The sequence below is a fragment of the Peromyscus maniculatus genome, chromosome 22 (genome assembly GCF_049852395.1).
Source record: "Peromyscus maniculatus bairdii isolate BWxNUB_F1_BW_parent chromosome 22, HU_Pman_BW_mat_3.1, whole genome shotgun sequence".
NCBI classification, from domain to species: domain Eukaryota; kingdom Metazoa; phylum Chordata; class Mammalia; order Rodentia; family Cricetidae; genus Peromyscus; species Peromyscus maniculatus.
In genome coordinates this window covers 10,780,836-10,800,442 of record NC_134873.1, presented here as the reverse complement: position 1 = coordinate 10,800,442, position 19,607 = coordinate 10,780,836, and the positions used below count along the sequence as shown (strand labels likewise).

The 19,607-nt window shown below is 40.5% G+C and overlaps 1 protein-coding gene across 1 annotated transcript; it reads right to left on the bottom strand.

Moving 5' to 3' along the window:
- Positions 1-590: 590 nt before the first annotated feature.
- Positions 591-18,013, bottom strand: LOC121825194 (uncharacterized). Its single transcript, XM_076558938.1, has 6 exons — positions 17,944-18,013; positions 17,832-17,884; positions 17,312-17,494; positions 13,122-13,264; positions 9,989-10,103; positions 591-1,183 (listed from the first exon to the last, which is right to left on the bottom strand). Exons 1-6 carry the CDS (start codon positions 18,011-18,013, stop codon positions 1,034-1,036), a joined length of 714 nt encoding a protein of 237 aa, XP_076415053.1. The 3' UTR covers positions 591-1,033.
- Positions 18,014-19,607: the final 1,594 nt, after the last annotated feature.

Here is a 19,607-nt window from a genome sequence, read left to right as displayed (position 1 = left end):
CCTATCATTTTAGTGTTCCTTACTTAAGCAACTGTCACTCTCAAGAACAGCACCAAGATTGTTAAAAAAGAAGAAACAGTACCTATTGGACTCAACCCCTGAATGTGCATTTGCATGGTCCTGCATTAAAAACTGTGCCATCTGGTGTTTTCCTTCAAATAAGGCAAGTATATATGATGTCAACCCACACTATAAAGAAAAAAAATACACTTTATAAGCCAACATGCTTCTCAACTGAAAATTAATCACAGATTCTGCAAACAATGAGTCACAAAGGACAGATTTTCTCCATCCCTTGCTGCAGGTTCACACACACACAGCTGGCTCCTTCCTTTTGACACACCACTGCCCTCTCCAACATTGCCTGTGAGCACAACTCCTCTCCAGAACTCTCCACAAACACTCACTGGTTCCAAGCTTCTTAGCTCCATGGAGATGTGCCTCCATTGGCCCAACCCTATCTCGTGGCATCTAGGTTTGGTGTGCCATTGTTCAATGAGTGAGCTCAAGTGGCCCCTCTGGAGCAGTTTCTCAGTCTGTTTTTCCAAACTATTTCTTCCCTAAACTGAGAATTATTATCTCACAGCCTGAATAGCATTTTCTACGTACATAGAAAATTTGAACAAGTTAAATAAAAAATGTCTTCTTGGTAGGTTTTCTTCAATGATCAAATTTGCCTGTGTGCCTGTGACCTTACTCATTTTCCACTCCAGCCTTATCTCTGAGAGACAAACCACATCAATAACTTCTTAATTTCAACAGACTTCTGTTAATTCTACAGACACTCATCTTTACAATTAACTTATTTTTATTGTTTGTGTGTATGTGAAGTGTGTGTAGGGGGCCAAATCCTTTATATGTTTATTTTCAAATTAAGTCCAATTCTGAAACAAAATAGGCTGTGCTGTGTTCCTTTAAACTATGTATATAAAAATATACTTGGAGAAAAGTGTTTTACTCTGAAAAGATTCATTGAGACTGCTTGAGTTTTGGCATGTGATAGGTAGATCTGAGTGTCATTGCTGGAAGTACATTAGGGATGACACTGAATGCTGGCAATTGTTGTGTTGTCCCTGGAAACGGCATGGTGCAAGGCTGTATCTGCACTTAAATCTCTCAGGTGGGGAGTAGCACCCTGAATCAGTAATAGAGTTACACATACTTCATTGTCCCTCTGTGTGGCCTGTTGATATTGTAGAAAGAAAGAGATCTTCAATTCAAGAAAGTCCAGATATATATTTCTAAAATTGCATTGAATAGTTACATTTATATCAGAAAAACTGCTTAGGTTATGCATATTTTCCCTCTCTTTTTGAGACAGGGTCTTCTTAAGTACCCCTTCTTGCCTAAATTCATAACCTCCCCTGTAGATATAACCAACTGTCTTATTAAATAAGAAACACAGAAACAATGCAAAGAAGAAAGCCAAGAGATCAGAGCTAAGAGCCTTACCCTGCAGCTAGCCTCTTAAGCCAACAGACCTCTCTGAAAAAGACCTACTTCCTGTGTGTTTGTCTTTATATAGTCTTTCTCTTCTGCATTCTCATTGGTTGTAAACCCAAAAACATGACTGCCTCGTTACTGTCTGTCTGTAGAGACTTCCAGATCTTCTATGGTTGGAATTGAGATTAAAGGCATATGTCTCCAATGCTGGCTGTATCCTTGAACACACAGAGATCTACCTACCTCTGCTTACCAAGTGCTGGGATTAAAGGCATGCGTCACCACCGCCACACTCTTACTATGGCTCTAATAGCTCTGACCCCCGGGCAATTTTATTTATTAACATACAATTAAAATAACATTTCAGTACAAATAAAATACCACCACATTCCCCCTTTCCTATTTTAATAAAAAGAAAAAAAGCAAAAGGTTATAACTAGTGAAAGAAAAACTATATACAAAAGTACAATAACTATATACAATATATACAAGTAATAAATACCTAAACAATGCCTAGTCCATTTGTATTTGACAAATTCAGAGAAATTAATTTCATTATCTATTCTATTTTGGTAAGTCCAAAATGTACCTAATTCACTTTCTATCCTAATTAATCTTCAACTATAACTAACTAACCTTCAACTATAACTAACTAACCTTCAACTATAACTAACTAATCTTCAACTCCCTCAGAGACCCAAGAAGGAAATAATATTAGCAAACAAAGATAAAAACAGGAAGTGCATGCAAGCAACTTCCAAAAAATTTGTGAGTTGACAGAAACAGACAGCTGCCTGGACAGTTACCTGAGGTTTCTTTGCAGTGCTGGGGCATCATCTTCAGCCTACAGGCTTAGCGTATCTGACAGACTCATTTGTGAAGTAGGATGTACACAAGGTCAACAGTTCAACCTCACATTGGGTGAGAGCAGTCCATGTACCAGAAACACCTGAATTCCACTAGTGTCATGTCATGATTCAGGATTTTAAATTCTGGAAATTGTTGATGGTTTTTGAATTCAGCTGTTCATTCTTCTTGGCTGTGTATATATGGCTTCATCTCAGCATCCTGTTCTTCTCCACATCCCTCTATCATATGCCAGTCTACTATTGAGAGGTGTGAGCTTAGTTACTCTTCAAGAATAACTGTTTCAGCTGCTGTTCCATTGCACATCAGAAGCCATCAGCCCACTGCCTGTTAAGCTGCCTTCGAAGAAGGCACTGTACCTTTTCTGGATTGTGAAGGCCACTTCAGGGATGGTACCATATTGTCCTGGCCTCAGAAGATGCCTTCTGATAAAGCCATAACCACACTTGTTTTGGCAAGAATCAGTAGTCCTTTGTTTCATGTCCTGTCTGTCCATTTTGTCCTGTTGATTCGAGGATACTTTGTTGTCCAGTGGCTAACTTTTGCCACAATGAAAGTTAACTCCATATGCAGTTTCTTCAATGCCCATTTTTTTCTCTGAAGTAGATTGGTGCTGCCAGGAGCCGACATGTCTCAAAACAAAAAAATTTCTAAGTTATTAAAACATTTTAAATGCCATATTCTGTCGATCTCTGAAGGGTTTGAAGATGACCTGTCTATCTAAAATATATCTGCTCAATTTTTAAAACATATCTAATATGACTACAAGTTCTATTGTAATGTCTAACTACTAATTTTCATTTATTTATATCCTAATAGTTGGTAATAATAACATTCAAGGATCAGAAAATTGCATTACATTGTTAAATGAATGGTATAAGTACAATTAGAAATATACATATAGCGTTTTCTAACAATATCAATTTCAATATATATAATTTATATACAATATAAAACAATCCAATCCAATGTAAAGTATTTAAAACTAGTAATTGTCTTTTTCTTTTCTTTTCTTTCTTTTTTAAACAAGGACCTTAAATCTAATCTCCTTTGTTTAGCCTTTTTCCTAACCCTTAAAACAACTTGTAACCAATCCCCTAAAAAATGAAAATTATCCCAGACCCAAAACCCATTAAAAAGACCAAAAAAATCACCTGCCCCACACCACTTCTTTGGGAATGTGGGCATCGTATTCTTAAAATTGCTTCCTGCTGGATATGGGTGAAGTTATCTTTATCCTGAAAGAAAAATTTTAGGTTAATTGTCAAATTCTAGGAAAGGTAACTATATCCTTCATTATAAACCAGTCTGTGTATAATGTCAACGTTCAGGGTTTATCTCAAGTCCTTATTCAAGTAGTCTTTGAGACTGGATTATCTCAGTTAGCCCTCTCAAAATTGCTCTGAGCACCTTGTAGTTCAAAGCTGATCTGTAGATGATGTTTGTCAGCTTAGTGATATTATTATTGTCCATGTGGAATTGTTGTTGTTGTGGGGCCCCATCTTCTTTCTGGAGACTTCAGTTGATGTTAGGCCTGGCCGTGATTTCCTGCAGAAAACTGATAAGAGACTCGAACACAAAGGCATATATATGTAGCTAATTGAAGCCTTTTTGCTGGAATTAGTTAGTACTAATTTTGGGGATGTTCCTTTTTGGCAAGTTATTATCTAATTAAATGAAAAGGCATGTGTTACAGGTATAAGTTAGTTTAAATTGGATGTTCATGCTGGTTGATGAATTATCACCTCCTCTAATTAAGAGATCTCTCTTGTTCAAATTGAAACTTTATCAATTTTGATGGTACCCACAGCTTTATCTTTTCCTGTAGAAACCAAAGCAAAACCTCGTCCCCAATGTAACACATATCCTGGTTTCCATTCTGAGGTCAGCACATCCTTAAAGTATATAGGCTGATTTAATTCTGTAGTTTTTTTCTATTATCCAATGTCTCTCTGTAGCTGTTCCTTTCTCATTGGCATTGAGAAAATTCAAAGTTACAAGAGCATTATGCAGTCTATTTCTGGGGGTTTATGTTACCCTTTTCTGTTTATTTAGCATATCCTTTAGAATTCTCTTTGGTCTTTCTATAACTGCTTGACCTGTATGATAATGTGGTATACCTGTAATATGCTTTATATTGTAATAAGCAAAAAACTGTTTCATTTTAACAGAGACATATGATGGAGCATTGTCAGTTTTGATATGTGCAGGTATACCCATGATGGTCATAACTTCTAGCAAATGAGTAATTACAGAAGCAGCTTTTTCAGAACTCAAAGCAGTTGCCCATTGAAATCCTGAATAAGTATCAATGGTATGGTGTACATATTTCAATTTTCCAAATTCTGCAAAGTGAAACACGTCCATGTGAAAGATTTCATTCCTCTGAGTACCCTTTGGGTTTCTTCCAGCTGGTAATGGTGTTTGATTATAGAAGGATCAAGTAGGACATTTCTTTATTAATTCTTTGGCTTGTTGCCAGGTTATGGAAAAATCCTTTTTTAAACCTTTACTATTGACATGATGTTTTTTATGAAATTCTGAGGCCTCCAGCACATTTCCTATCAATAATTTATCAATCTCATCATTGCCTTGTGCTAGAGGGCCTGGCAGACCAGTATGGGATCGAATGTGAGTTATATATAAAGGATGATTCCTTTTCCTGATTGTATCTTGTAATTGAATAAATAGTGAAGTTAATTCTGAAGCATCAGGGATAAATTCTGCAGTCTCAATATGTAATACTACTCTTTCAGCATACTGAGAGTCAGTTACTATGTTGAGAGGTTCTGAAAAATCCATTAATACCAACAGAATAGCATACAATTCTAATTTTTGCACTGAATTATAAGGACTTTGAACCACTTTACTTAAATTTTCTGATTTGTAACCTGCCTTTCCTTGTTTGTTGGCATCTGTATAAAATAAATGAACTCCAGATATAGGTTTTTCCCATACAATTTGAGGCAAGATCCAATCAGCTCTCTTTATAAGATCAATTCTATCACTTTTGGGATATTTGCTGTTAATTTCTCCCAAAAAATTACTGCAAGCTCTTTGCCAAGTTCACTTTCTGTCCATAATTTTTCAATGTCCTCCTTAGTTAAAGGTACGACAATTTCTGCTGGGTCTATTCCTGCTAATTGACGAATTCTCAATTTTCCTTTCCAAATCAAATCAGAGATTTTTTTCCACATAAGTTTTTAATTTTTTATTTGGTTTATTTGGTAAAAATATGCATTCCATTATAATATCTTCCCTCTGCATTAATATTCCAGTAGGAGAAGGCCTAGAAGTTAAAATAAACTAAATGCAATCCAGCTTTGGATCAATATTATCCACATGCCATTCATGTACTTTCTATTCTACCAAGGCCAATTTTTTGTCAGCTTTAGGTGATAATTCTCTTGGACTATTTAAGTCCTTGTCACCTTCTAAGGTTTTGAACAAATTACTCAGTTCATCATTTTTTACCCCAAAAATAGTTCGTAGATGAGAAATGTCTCCAAATAATCTTTGAAAGTCATTAAGAGTCTGTAGTCTATCTCTCCTAATTTGCACCTTTTGGGGTCTAATTTTTTGTAGCTCTATTTTATATCCTAAATAATTAATAGAATCTCCTCTTTATATCTTTTCAGGAGCAATTTGTAATCCCCAGCAAGGCAAAATTGTCTTTACTTCTTCAAACATTTTTTCTAAAGTATCTGCCTTTGAGTCAGCTAGTAAAATATCATCCATATAATGATAAATTATAGATTTAGGAAATTTTTTATGTATCACTTCCAATGGCTGTTGTACAAAATATTGGCCCAGAGTTGGGCTATTCAACATTCCCTGTGGGAGAACCCTTCATTGTAATCTTTTAACCGGTTGAGAATTATTATAAGTAGGCACTGTGAAAGCAAATGTTTCTCTGTCCTTTTCTTGTAAGGGTATTGAAAAGAAAGAGTCATTCAAATCAATAACTATGAGAGGCCCTACTTTTGGTAACAGAGTAGGCAAAGGAATCCCAGGTTGTAGAGAGCCCATTGGCTGAATTACTTTGTTAATTGCTCAAAGGTCTGTTACCATTCTCCATTTACCAGATATCTTTTTAATAACAAATACAGGAGAATTCCAAGGGCTGGTTGATTCTTCAATATGCTGAGCATTGAACTGTTCTTCTACCAGCTCTTCTAAAGCCTGGAGTTTCTCTGCTGTTAAAGGCCATTGATGGACCCATACAGGCTTGTCTGTTAACCATTTTAAAGGTAGAGCTGTTGGTGTCTTTGGAAGATCATCGGTTGTTGTGTCCTGTTCTTGTATAATATGGATGGCTGATGACCACTCAGAATAATGCCTTCTAATATATCTCTCAGAAACATGTCCTAGTTTATGATTTGTTTCTGAGATTGGAGGGATGTATTCCATTGTTGCAACAAGTCTTGACCCCACAGGTTCATAGCTATGTTAGCCACATATGGTTTTAATTTTCCTCCCTGTCCTTCTGGATCTATAAATTCGAGCCATCTTGCATCTCTGTTTCACTTGAGATAATGTCCCAATTCCTAACAGTTGAACGTTTACCTCCTGAAGAGGCCAAGTTGAATGCCAAAATTCTGGTGCAATTATGGTAACATCCACACCTGTGTCTACCAGACCATACAACAAAATACCATTTATTCTCATTGTTAATTTTGGTCTTTGTTCATTAATAGAATTTTTCCAAAAAATTTTCTTTATGTTTTCTCCTCAATTTTCTATTCTCTCTGTTTCATCATTCTGAGCAACCTGGTGTATTCCAATAGGCATTTGGTTATTTAATTGCTCTGAGTAGGGGTTTCCTATACGACTGCAGGAAAGGTTTGAACTGGATTTGCTAAGGGGGCCTGCATGAGACCCCTCTGGGAGTTTCCCGAAGACTGAGGCAAAGGATTACCCTGTCTGTCCTTTGTTCGTTCTACATTCATTGGTCCAGTGTTTTCCCTTACCACACCTTTTGCATACTCCAGTAGGAATTGGCATTCTGTTGCCATTGTTCCTTGAAGAAACATTGTTTCTAGGAATGACCTGTTTACAGTCCCTTTTCAAATGTCCTTGCTTTCCACATCCAAAACATCTAACATTCCTCAAACCTTTTGAAATTGCTTCTCCTACCCACATATCATCATAGTCGTGAGCCTCAACATTAACCGTGTCTCTAATCCAATCTTCCAAAGGTGCAGATCTTGCCTTTAACGGCCTGATTATTCTTTTGCATGCTGCATTCACACTATCAAAGGCCAAAGATTCAATTATTATCTGACTAGCTTCTGAATCCGGGATCATTCTCTTTACTGCTGAAGCCAGTCTTTGTAAAAAATCTGTGAAAGATTCTTTTGGACCTTGTATAACCTTTGTAAATGAGTCAGTTTTTTTCCCTGGTTTCTCAACTCTGTCCCATGCAGTCATGGCTGCTGTTCGACATAAAATTAGAGTTTGGACATCATATAAACATTGTGTTTGTACTGAATTATATTGGCCTTCTCCAATAAGCTGATCCTGGCAGACTTTTATTCCTTTATCCCTCCATTGTTTTTTTTTTTTATGTTTTTAGCTTCATCCTTGAACCAAGTTAGCCACTGTAACCTCTGGCTGGGTTCCAGAACAGCTTGTGCCAGCTTCGCCAGTCCTGTGGTACAATCCAATTATATGTTGACCAAGAGTTTAACATTTGCTTTACATATGGGGAATGCATGTCCCCTTAAGCCTTTGTAAATCTAACATTTCAATTGGAGCCCAAATATTCTGTGTAGTCATTTGATTAGGCAACTGCGGTACGGTTACCAGATAAATTAAGGGTGACTGTGAAAACAGCCTTTCTTTCTGTAACCTTATGATCCCATCTTGAAACAACTTCACTGTTAATTTCTTCTGTCTGAATTTTTACAGGTTTAACAAGTTTTTCTAAAGCTGTCATCCTGGCACTTAAATTGACTATCTTTTTAAATAGTAAAATGAGGATAAGTATGGTAATAAACTGCATAATTTGATCAACATTAATCTTCTCATATATTTGTTCCATTGTCAGACTGCCTAAAATTTCAAACAAAACCCAATTTTCTTCCAATGTGCACATAAAACTCATTTTTTTAATGTGGAAAAAATTTCTCTTTTAAATAGTTTCCTTTAAAATAGCTGATATGTTAAGTGACTTACCAAGTCTTCATAGAACAGTAGAAATCTGAAGGATTTGCAAAACAGCCACCTAGTGTCTGAGGTGTGAATCCAGAGCGAGCGAGAGAGAGAGAGAGAGAGAGAGAGAGAGAGAGAGAGAGAGAGAGAGAGAGAGAGAAAGCGTGCAAGAAAGTGTAGCCGGCTAAAGCTTAAATCCAGCCACGTGTTCCCTCTTGAGTCGAGTCAAGGCTTGGCTCTGGCTTCCTTAAACTCTGACCCTGTGCATTGGCTTTACAGGCAGGGGCCCTGTTTGGCAGGGCATGCCTGAGTTGTTTGTAGCACCAGGTTTAACCAAGTTGCTCCAGCTGCATATAACCACTTGGTTCTAGAGTCAGTCTGGCCTGAGACCAAGCTGACCTGGGCCCTGGGCTAGGGACCCGGCTACCCAGGCGGGAAACCGGAGCTGCCGCCAAGCCAAATCAAGTGATTTTTAATGGATTCTTGTTACGTTAGGCGCCAGATGTAGATGTAACCAACTGTCTTATTAAATAAGAAACACAGAAACAATGCAAAGAAGAAAGCCAAGAGATCACAGCTAAGAGCCTTACCCTGCAGCTAGCCTCTTAAGCCAACAGACCTCTCCGAAAAAGCTACTTCCTGTGTGTTTGTCTTTATATAGTCTTTCTGTTCTGCCTTCTCATTGGTTGTAAACCCAAACACATGTCTGCCTCGTCACTGCCTGTTTGTAGTGACTTCCAGGTCTTCTATGGTTGGAATTGAGATTAAAGGCATGTGTCTCCAATGCTGGCTGTATCCTTGAACACACAGAGATCTACCTACCTCTGTCTACCAAGTGCTGGGATTAAAGATGTGCAGCACCACTGCCAAGCTCTTGCTATGGCTCTAATAGCTCTGACCCATGGGCAACTTTATTTATTAACATACAATTAAAATCACATTTCAGTACAAATTAAATATCACCATACTCCCCACCAAAGCTTACAAGTGATAGAATTTCAGGAGTGTGCTACTGCACCTGGATATTAAAATTTCTCATCAGCACTAGTTGGTTGCTGTTATAGTGAGGGAGGTTGCTTATTCGTTTGTTTTGCTAATGACACAGGCTGAAGACTCATGGAAAGAGGGATCCTCACTTGAGGAATTGCCTCTATCAGATTGGACTGTGGGAAAGTCGGTGGAGCATTTTCTTGATTGAGGCTGATGTGGGAGGGCACTGCTTCTTAGAGGTGTTTGCACAAATTGGCAGGTAGTCCAGATTAGTATAAGAAAGCTGCAAGCCTTGGAAAAAGCCATGGAAGAGCAGCATTGCCCCCATGATCTCTGCTTCAGTTCCTGCCTCTGGTTCCTGATTTGAGCTCCTGCCCTGGTTTCCCTTCATGTTGGACTGTGATGTGAAATTGTTCACCAAATAAACCTTTTCTTTCCCGAGTTGGTTTTGGTCAGTGTTTTATCACAGCAACAAAAAACCAAACAAGGACAAGATCTAATCCAATTCATACCAAAACTGCTGCCCAATACCTACCTTAATCAAGGGTGGGTAGCCTTCATCATCCTGGACATCAATAGAGGCCTTTTTGGATAATAACAATGTTACCACGTCTGGATGATTGTGTGCACAGGTATAATGGAGTGACGTCCTACAAATTGAGAGAATATTTTAGGAAATTACAGATTACCATATAAAGGCAAATTCAACTGTAAATACTAGATAGCAATCTTTATTTCCTTCTGATGTAAGAGAAGTAACTGGAATTTTATTATTTACTTATTTCTCTACTCAAGTGTTCATTTGCTGTGCTAGGGATATAGTGCATGGCCATCCCATTTAAGGTAAGTGCTCTATCACAAGTTTCATCCTTTCTCAGAGCAGCGCATCTGCATAACAGAACACCCAACAGACTGAATTCAGCTTGGATTTAAATCCTCCTCTAATTGCTGTTATAAACTAGTTATATATTATACAGAGTAGTATTCAGTAGGTAGAATTGTAGGCCAGTGCCACTGTGCCTACCTTATTCTTTATTTCACATTTTAGCATTGCTGACATCTCTGTTACTTATAATTCATGATATTTTATGACTATAATTGGCAATATTATTTGTTATATATTAGGCTTTCTATGTGCTCCATAACTCAATTTCCCTATGCACAGGATGGGGATTCAACACTGTAGCTATCTTACATTGTGCTACTGTGATGCTTCAATTCACATCTTCAAGAGCCTGGACAAGTGCTTCCAGCACCTGACAGTCAGTGTTTGGTGGATACAATAATGATTAGTCTTCCTACTGATAACAAACCACAATATTCCAATAAAGAGAAATAACAGAATTCTATCTACTCTGAAGACACATTTTTTAATTCAAATATGTTTACAATATTTTAAAACTATATTCCCCAAATTGGCCTTAAACTTGGTAATCCTCCCAGTAGGTAGGATTGCAGGTCAGTGCCACTGTGCCTACCTTACTCTTAATTTCACATTTTAGCATTGCTAAAATCTCTGCCACAATATTTTATGACTATAATTGGCAATATTTTTAACTTGGCCACTATACAAAATAAAAGATTATCATACAGTCCACTGTGCCTTATATAAAATGAAATATGATACAATCCACAGGCCCATGGCAATTCTACAGGTCACTTGTATCTATGTAAATTTTAGCTCTTAAAACTATGAAAGGCAAACAAGTTGAAAATAGCAGTAACAACAAACAAAAATCTAAATCCTCAGTCATCAATACTTTGATTTTTTTGATTTCTCAATGCCCAAAAGTAATATTTCTATATTTGCTGCCAACAGGGACACAGCCTAGTCTTCAGACAATAGACAGAGTGTCCCTGATAATCCAGACACCAAATTGTAGCAAAGCAGGCCATAGTGTTTTGTCTTGTACCCCCAATGTGTCCATTACACCAAAACTGGGCAAATATCTCTATAAGGAGATAACCTGCTGTATCATAGTTCCCTTGCTTTGATTTTCAAAATGCTTTAAGCCAAAAGAAAGTCAGGATTCAAATGAGAATAGGTCTTTGTATTCAATATTTAAATTTATAGAATGTAAGGAAAGCTGACTGGGCAGATAAACATAAACATTTTAAGAATGAGAGGGTCTTGAGAGATAGTAGAATGTGTATGCTGTATAGGAGATATCTAAGTTCCATGTGGGGAATAAATAGATTGACAGAATAGATAAATACAGTTGGAAAATTCAGTGTTTTTAAAGAATGTGTTTGTTAAGCCAAGAATATTTTGAAAATATAACTTTTTGTTCTACTATTTGTATAAAGCTCTCATTTCAAAGACAAAGTAACCACTCAGAACTACAGAGATTATCAAGAAGCATATGGGCTATGGAAAAATCTACTGTTGAGTGTCCCTGGTTCCCGTTTAGAACATAGTGTAAAATAAGAAACAGAAAAGAAGGGCTAGGGTGATTGGAAGAGCTCAGTTGGTAAAGCACTTGCCATGCAAGCCTGAGGGCCTGAGTTCAGGACTCCCAACACCTTGAAAATCTAGTGCTGGGGATGTGGACACAGGAGGAGCCCCAAAGCTTGCTTGCCTGCAAGTCTAGCTGAATCAGTATACTGCAAGACAATAAATCACACCTAGTAGGGATTTGGGTGAGAGAACCTGCCTCAAAAAATGAGATGTAGGGACCACAAGGTGGTTCATCAGGTGGTGGGACCTGCCAGCAGACCTGATGGCCTGAGTTCAACCCTCAGAACCCACAATATCACTGAACACAACTCTCAAATATAGCTTTCTTCTGACCTTCACACACTTACCTGCACGTGTGTGGGGTAGATGTGCACACACACATACCACTCTGTTAATGAGATGAAAAGCAACTGAGGAAGATAATGTCAACCTATAGCCTTCACATATGTACCAACACACATACAACATGCACTCAAGGGAGTGGGGGTCAGAGTCATAGTTCCAACTGAAAATTTCCTTATATGATCCCTCAGCAAACATGGATCCCACTGATGTAAGATTTCTTAGTGATTCATTTTTTTTGGCTTAAAGTTGACATTTTATGCAAAAATTATCTCATGTTACAATTTTCTGTGTTGTATATAACATAGTATTAAAAAATATCCATTAAGGGCTGGAGAGACGGCGTGGTGTTTACAAGCTCTAGTTTTGCTTGTAGAGGACCCGGGTTTGATTTCTAGCACTGACAACTGTCCATAACTCCCATTGCAGGAGATCCAACACCTTCTGATGCACGTGGTGCACTGGAAATACATGCAGGCAAAACACTCATATACATACATCTAAAAATTTTAAAGCATACCCATAAAAATAAAATGTATGTAGTTTCATTAGCTAAATCACTTTAAAGCACCCAATAAAGTGCTCTAAAAGAGACAGTGTAAAAGGATTTGTAAACTAACTGAAGTTCTTTGTTTTGCTTCTTTTAAAAAAGGCCTAGGAGCTGCCCTTCCAAGTTGGGCAGGTCCCAGATGCCTGGAAGCCTAAAGCAGGCACAAACCCCACTGGGCTCAGTGAAAGAAGAGCCTAAGCATGACCTCTCGCCTCCCTCAGGTTACAGTCCTGGAAGGTGTGTTTCTCCTTAGTTGCCTTGACTGTCACCAACAGTTCCTGTCCCTCCTGGCCCTCTCCCCTCCCCAGGTCCCATTACCTGCGCCTTGTGTCCTGGCCATTCACATGGTATCCACAGCAGTTGATCAGTCGTTCTATTGAAGCCAAGTCCCCCACACTGGCCGCCCTTTGTACCTTCCCCACTGGGTCATACCCGATCAAGTAGAGGGGAAATTTGCGTCGTCATTTGTCAACCAAGACCCAAAAAGATAAATATTTTTTTTCTTTCTTTAAAGGTTCTGATATGGGAACTACAATCTGAATAACCACAGAGGTTTGGTACCTGGTAAGGGACCAGAAGGGAGGAGAGTATCTCTCAAGGAAGGGGAAAGTCTATAGTGTTATGATGATATAAATGAACACTAGATTAGGAGGGTTTAATGAGAGGAGGATGGGAGAGAAAGATAAAGGAGGGAATATGAGCAGAGACAATCAACACTGAATGCCTTTGAAAAACTATATGGAAACTGACTGCCACAGAAGCTTCCTATACATAAGTGAAAGGAATCTAAATGGGCTCAAAACATAACAGGTTTGACAAGGCTCCAATTAGACGTCTTATGCCACCATCTTAAACCTCCTGTGCCAGGAACAGGGTACAGCCTGTTGAATCCCTAACCAAAGGTGGTAGGAATTCCAATCACGCCCCATGGTCATGCATACCCGGCAGAACACATAGTCATCTTCACCTCATCATTTCCGTGTCATAGTCATGCGTGACCCATGCCCCATGATCACTGCGCATGGGCCTGTGTGTGCAGATGCGGCCTGGCCTTTATAAGGCGGCCATGTTCCCCTGTTGCTGTGACCAGCTCGGCCTGGGACCCAGAACTGGTGAGGGACGTTGAGGTTAAGAAGCACTCAAGACACACCGTCTTTCGTCATTCAAAGAGAGCCCTTCATTGACTATCCATCAGCCTTATATACCCTGTTATTTCCTACTCTCCATGGGGTCAGGGTACAGTCCTCAGGTTCCCATCAGCGTCCCAGCAGCTCAGCCAAACAGAAAGACCACAAGCAGAGAGCTGATTCTTGAAACAATGTTCCAGCAATAGCTACAATGTAAACATCCTGTGACTCACTGACCACAGGAAAAGAGGAACAAAAGGGCACCTTAGGGCAATATAGGGCAAGCAAACAGGCTATGCACAAGGTTTGTTCAGCGTCTGCTGCCAACATGTCCTCTCTTTTTCTTTTTTTAAAGCACTCAGATAGCCCCTGTCTTAGGTCACCTGTAGCACCCTGTCTGACTTACCCGTCCTCAGGGAGGTCCTTTATCCCGTCTTAGGTCGTCAGCAAGGCACAGGAGTTGCCCGCCTTTGGGTACTATCTTTCCAACATATGTAACCACACCTGAGCAGATTCAGGGGGCTGCATAGCTAATAAAGCTTGCTTGGTTGCCCGTTGGCCTCAACTAAACTGGAGATGCCATCGATACATCATGAAGAATCCAAGCCCAAGACCCAATATACACAGGATAAGTAGGGAAATGGACCCTGACCACCTAGTAACCCATCCAGCAATTTTTTTATTTTTTTTATTTATTTATTTATTTTTTTTTTGGTTTTTTTCAAGACAGGGTTTCTCTGTGTAGCTTTGCGCCTTTCCTGGGACTCACTTGGTAGTCCAGGCTGGCCTCGAACTCACAGAGATCCGCCTGCCTCTGCCTCCCGAGTGCTGGGATTAAAGGCGTGCGCCACCACCGCCCGGCCTATCCAGCAATTTTTGACATAGCTTGCCACCAAACATTTTCATCAATAGGAGTGACTCTAGTTTCATTAATACAAACAATAGCATGAACTAATTGCAAAGTAAAATTGACAAAACTTCCATTCCATGGCCCTCTTAAGTAATCATTCAATTCTTTAACCTTAGCAGATGCATTCACAACAATATGAGGGGTTACACACATTTCAGAAAACCCATAGGCACATAACATATGTTGTCTAATTGTCCATTTAAAGTCTGTTGGATGTCCAAAGCACCAGCCACTCTTCCCGACAGGGCATTAATAGTAGTAGCCTGTCACACTCCCTGGGAAATAGCCAATCCAGCTGCAGTGGCTGCAACAGCTGAAGTTGCAATGGCAGCAAGTACAGCAGCAGTTATGCCAAGGTCCTGTCTGCTGTGATGGAGTTGCAATGGAAATTCTGCTGCATTCTGTTCCAGTGGAATCATGACAAAGGCAGGAATTCTCATCACCACAGCATTTATGACATTAGGACGCCAGCAATTACTTAGGCTGCAATTCAAAGCTGAACAATTTAACTCCTCCCCTCCCACACCCGAGCCATTCCAGAGGATAAAGAAAAAATTTGGTATTATTGAATCTTGTAGTAACATTTCGCATCATTATATTATTAATGAACAGATTTTCTCCCTTTAGAGCTTGAGTAGTGAGGTCCGCTCCCACGGTTTCTAACACATCTCTTCCCCACAGGTTAGTAGGTAAACCTAATACAACATAAGGTTGAAAATGTCCTTCATGCCCCTCTGAGCACTCCACTTCAATATGCAGGCACTTTTCTGTGGTCTGGGCTGTCCTATGCCCTGTAACACTGCTGTAGAATCCTCCAGAGGCCATCGTGCAGGCCAGTATTCTTTGGATATAACGGATACATCTGCCCCAGTATCAAGAATCCCCACAAAAGATTTACCTTGAATTTTTAATTCTAATTTAGGCCTAGAGTCTAGGTGGGCTACCCAGAACGCTTGAGGAGTACCAGTGGACCCGAAACCTCCCTTTCCCCGGGATACACATAAACTTCTAGCTTTTGTAGAAACAATAGGAAGCAGAAGTATCTGAGCTATACGCTCCCCTTGTGGGATCACTGAGACCCCCTGTGTTGCCTCTGCCATGATTTTTATCTCTCCCTCATAGTCATTATCTATCACTCCAGGCAAAATCCTTATGCCCTTCATATACGCACTACTTCTACCCAAAATCAGTCACACAGATCCTTTTGGTAAGGGGCCATGAACTCCAGTGGGTAGTGCTTGAGGTCCCATTTGAGGGGTTAAGATTGCTCTGGCGGCAGAACTGAGGTCCAGTCCTACACTTCCTGGTGTTCCTCCACTGAGTTGGTCAATTGAAGGGGGTTGTTTTGTGGAATGAAATGGAGGTGACCACTGCCTGGGATTACTGTTTGGGTCTGCATAGCTCTGTACACTCTGGCTTTTGGGCCCCGTCCCCCATTTCCCGAAGGTAGTGGGTTACCCTGTGCGTCAAACTTAGATCTACATTCACTACTCCAGTGCCGACTCTGTTTACATTTGTGACATATTCCAAGTGACTGGTTTGGATTGTTTTGTGGGCAATCGAGTTTCAAATGGCCTTCCTGCCCGCACTGGAAACATCCTTTAGGTTGAGCACATCAGCCATTCATGCCTTGCAAGCCATGTCTTAAGGCAGCAGCTAAAACTTGTCCAGTAATATGATTACCATCTATGTCTTTGCAGACAAGAAGCATGTCATTCAAACTCTTGCCTTTGCTCCCTCTTAATGCTTCTTTGCAATACTTATTTGCATTCTCATATGCCAACTGTTTAACTACCAGCATAGCCTGACCAGAATCTCCAAAGATCTTTCCTGCCAATTGCAAAAGCCATGACACAAACTCTGCGTAGGGTTCTGGAGGACCTTACAAGACCTTTGAAATTTGTTCTCCCGCAGCAAGGTTTGGCAGAGATTTCCAGGCTCGGACCACTGCATTAGCTATTTGAACATGTGCCAGGGTCATACAATATTTGCTGTTGAATATCAGCATATTGCCCTGTGCCTGCCAGCATGTCATAATTCCTCTGGGGTTGACCAGCCCGTGCATTAATGCGTGCCAACTCTAAGCATCTTTTGTGATTCTCACTTTTCCACAAGTGATAATCTCCTCCAGACAGGGCAGCACAGCATAATTGCTGCCAATCACTAGGTGTTAAATAACTAGCTGAAAAGGACTCAAAAAGTGTCTCAGTGAATGGAGCCTGTGGACCATAACTACTCACTGCTTCTTTTAACTGTTTCTTTTTTTTAAATGTCAAAGGTACATGATTCCTGACGGCTTGTCCGGCAGCATTAAGAGTTTCTGAAACGGGATAAACCTGCACAGTATCCTGCCAGATAACTCCCCTCCATTTCCCTTCTTCCTTATCAGCCTGATTGTCCCTATCCAACCATTATGGATTATGAGGAGGCTGATGACAGCAGATCGGAGCCAAAGGCTCTTTATGTTTTACTTTCGTTTTCTGCAGCTGCCGTTGTAATTCTTCGATCTCTTTCTCTAGCCACTCCTCCTCATCCAACAACTCATATATAGACTTAAGGTCACTCTCATCATCCTGAACTGCAAGTTTCTTGCGGGGTTTCATAGCCTTCTCTTCCTCTTTTTCCCCTTTTAAAGATTCGTTAGTTTCAGCTTCCTGGGCAGTGGCAAAAGCCTGCTCACATTCTGCTAATTGTTCCTTCACTTTCACCTTGTCAGTTAATAGCGCATCCTTTTCCAGCCTCCAAAGAGAAAAGGCTGCAGGCCAGGCGGTGGTGGCGCACGCCTTTAATCCCAGCACTCGGGAGGCAGAGGCAGGCGGATCTTTGAGAGTTCGAGCCCAGCCTGGGCTACCAAGTGAGTTCCAGGAAAGGCGCAAAGCTACACAGAGGAACCCTGTCTCGAAAAACCAAAAAAAAGAAAAAAAAAAAAAAAAAAAAGAAAGAAAGAAAAGGCTGCAATAGGAAACTCCTCTGGTCCGTATCCTGCAATACCTTCTGTAGATCACGTTTCACCTGTTCCCAATCAGGGATATTCAACCCTCCTCCTGTCAGAAACCATGGGCTAGCTTCAGCTATAGTGTGAGTGCGGTACTAGACTTAATACCTGTTCCTTGTTTCTGCAACAGCTCTCTCAACTCAGTGGCCAACTGAGCCTTAGCTGTGGAATTCCCCATGGTACGTACCCTATTTTACTCTGTTACATCCAGTCCTCCCCCTTCCATTGTGAAGGTGAGCCTCGTACGCTTACCCCTTCTTTCCAAGTCTCGATGGACCTCCACCTGCCGTGACCCACACGGCCTGGGACCCAGAACTGGTGAGGGATGTCGAGGTTAAGCAGCACTCAGGACACACTGTGGTTCGTCATTCAAAGAGAGCCCTTTATTGACTATCCATCAGCCTTATATACCCTGTTATTTCCTACTCTCCATGGGGTCAGGGTACGGTCCTCAGGTTCCCATCCACATCCCAGCAGCTCAGCCAAACAGGAAGGCCACAAGCAGAGAGCTTATTCTTGAAACAATGTTCCAGCAATAGCTTTATCGTAAACATCCTGTGACTTACTGACCACAGGAAAAGAGGAAGGACAAAAGGGCACCTTAGGGCAATGTGGGGCAAGCAAACAGGCTATGCACAAGGCCTGTTCAGAGTCTGCTGCCAACACCCTGTCTCTCTCTTGTGCTCTCTCTTGCTTTCTCTCTCTCTCTTCTTAAAAAACAAAACAATAACAAAAAACAAAAACAAACAAAAACCAAAACAAAACAAACAAAAAACCCCAAACAAAAAACAAAAACCCCACAAATTAATCCCCCCAATGAGCATATAGTTGACTTTATATCTCTACTGATTAGAGGTGGCATGCAGTTTTGCAGTACAGAGAATGCTGAAGATTCCAGCTTATTCTGAGTCACAGTGGAGCCCACCCTACTTGTTAACCACCCACCTCTCATTTATCTATTCAGAGGCTGATTTTTCCCTCTGCTTGGCTTCAAACTGAGGGTGAGAGTATAATGCGATGTCTGAAAGGCCCACCCTATGCAAAAAAGCAAATCAGGCAAAGAGTTTGTATGTGTGGCAAGCCTATTTTCTGAGGCCCTCACACTGTCTCCCCACCCTCTCACAACTCTTTCCAAAAAAATATCAAACATTCTTAGTGAGTATTAATTTGGTGATCTGTAACATCTTGGGCATTTTTATTCTCTATTTAATCTCAACGACCACAGTGAAAGGTACACAGTGGAGCCCCGGGAGGAGGCAAAGGGGCATAAGGGACCTCAAGTTTACAACCCAGACCCAACACCCTGGTTCTATCCCAGTTTTGCCCACAACTCCTGTTTCTGTTTCTCTAAGAAATATCACCGTGGTCCTTCTTTTCCATCTTCTAATTGCTACAGGGTGAAAAAGGTGACCTGGGTGTGATGGGCTTGGCGGGGTCAAGAGGACCAATGGGCACTGAGTTCAGTGTGTGGTCCAGAGGGACATTCCCAGGCCCTCTCACTAAGACTGGGGAGCAGCAGTTGTCTACAAAGATGGGGAGGGCAGGACTGGAGGACTGTCACCCTGTGCTGGGGAGTCAGGCCTTTGGGGGACATCATGCCCTGGGCTACAGGGACAGGGGGATCATGTTCCTGTTGTTCTCTTTGGCTATCAGGGTTTTGCCTCTGGATTAGGCTTTTGAGGGCTGAGAAAAGCTACATTGTTTTTAGGCCTAGTATAAACACAAGCCCCCAGGACATCTTCCTGTTTACTGCTGCATGACCCTTAAAACTC

What these genes read in the sequence shown, in the direction of transcription:
- LOC121825194 (XM_076558938.1), bottom strand. Translation starts at nt 18,013, where the DNA reads ATGGGGAATTCCACAGCTAAGGCTCAGTTGGCCACTGAGTTGAGAGAG. An exon ending in GTTGCAGAAACAAGGAACAG is followed by an intron (nt 17,885 to 17,943) that starts GTATTAAGTCTA and finishes GGTTTCTGACAG; the next exon opens with GAGGAGGGTTGAATATCCCT. An exon ending in GCTACCCACCCTTGATTAAG is followed by an intron (nt 1,184 to 9,988) that starts GTAGGTATTGGG and finishes CAATATCAACAG; the next exon opens with GCCACACAGAGGGACAATGA.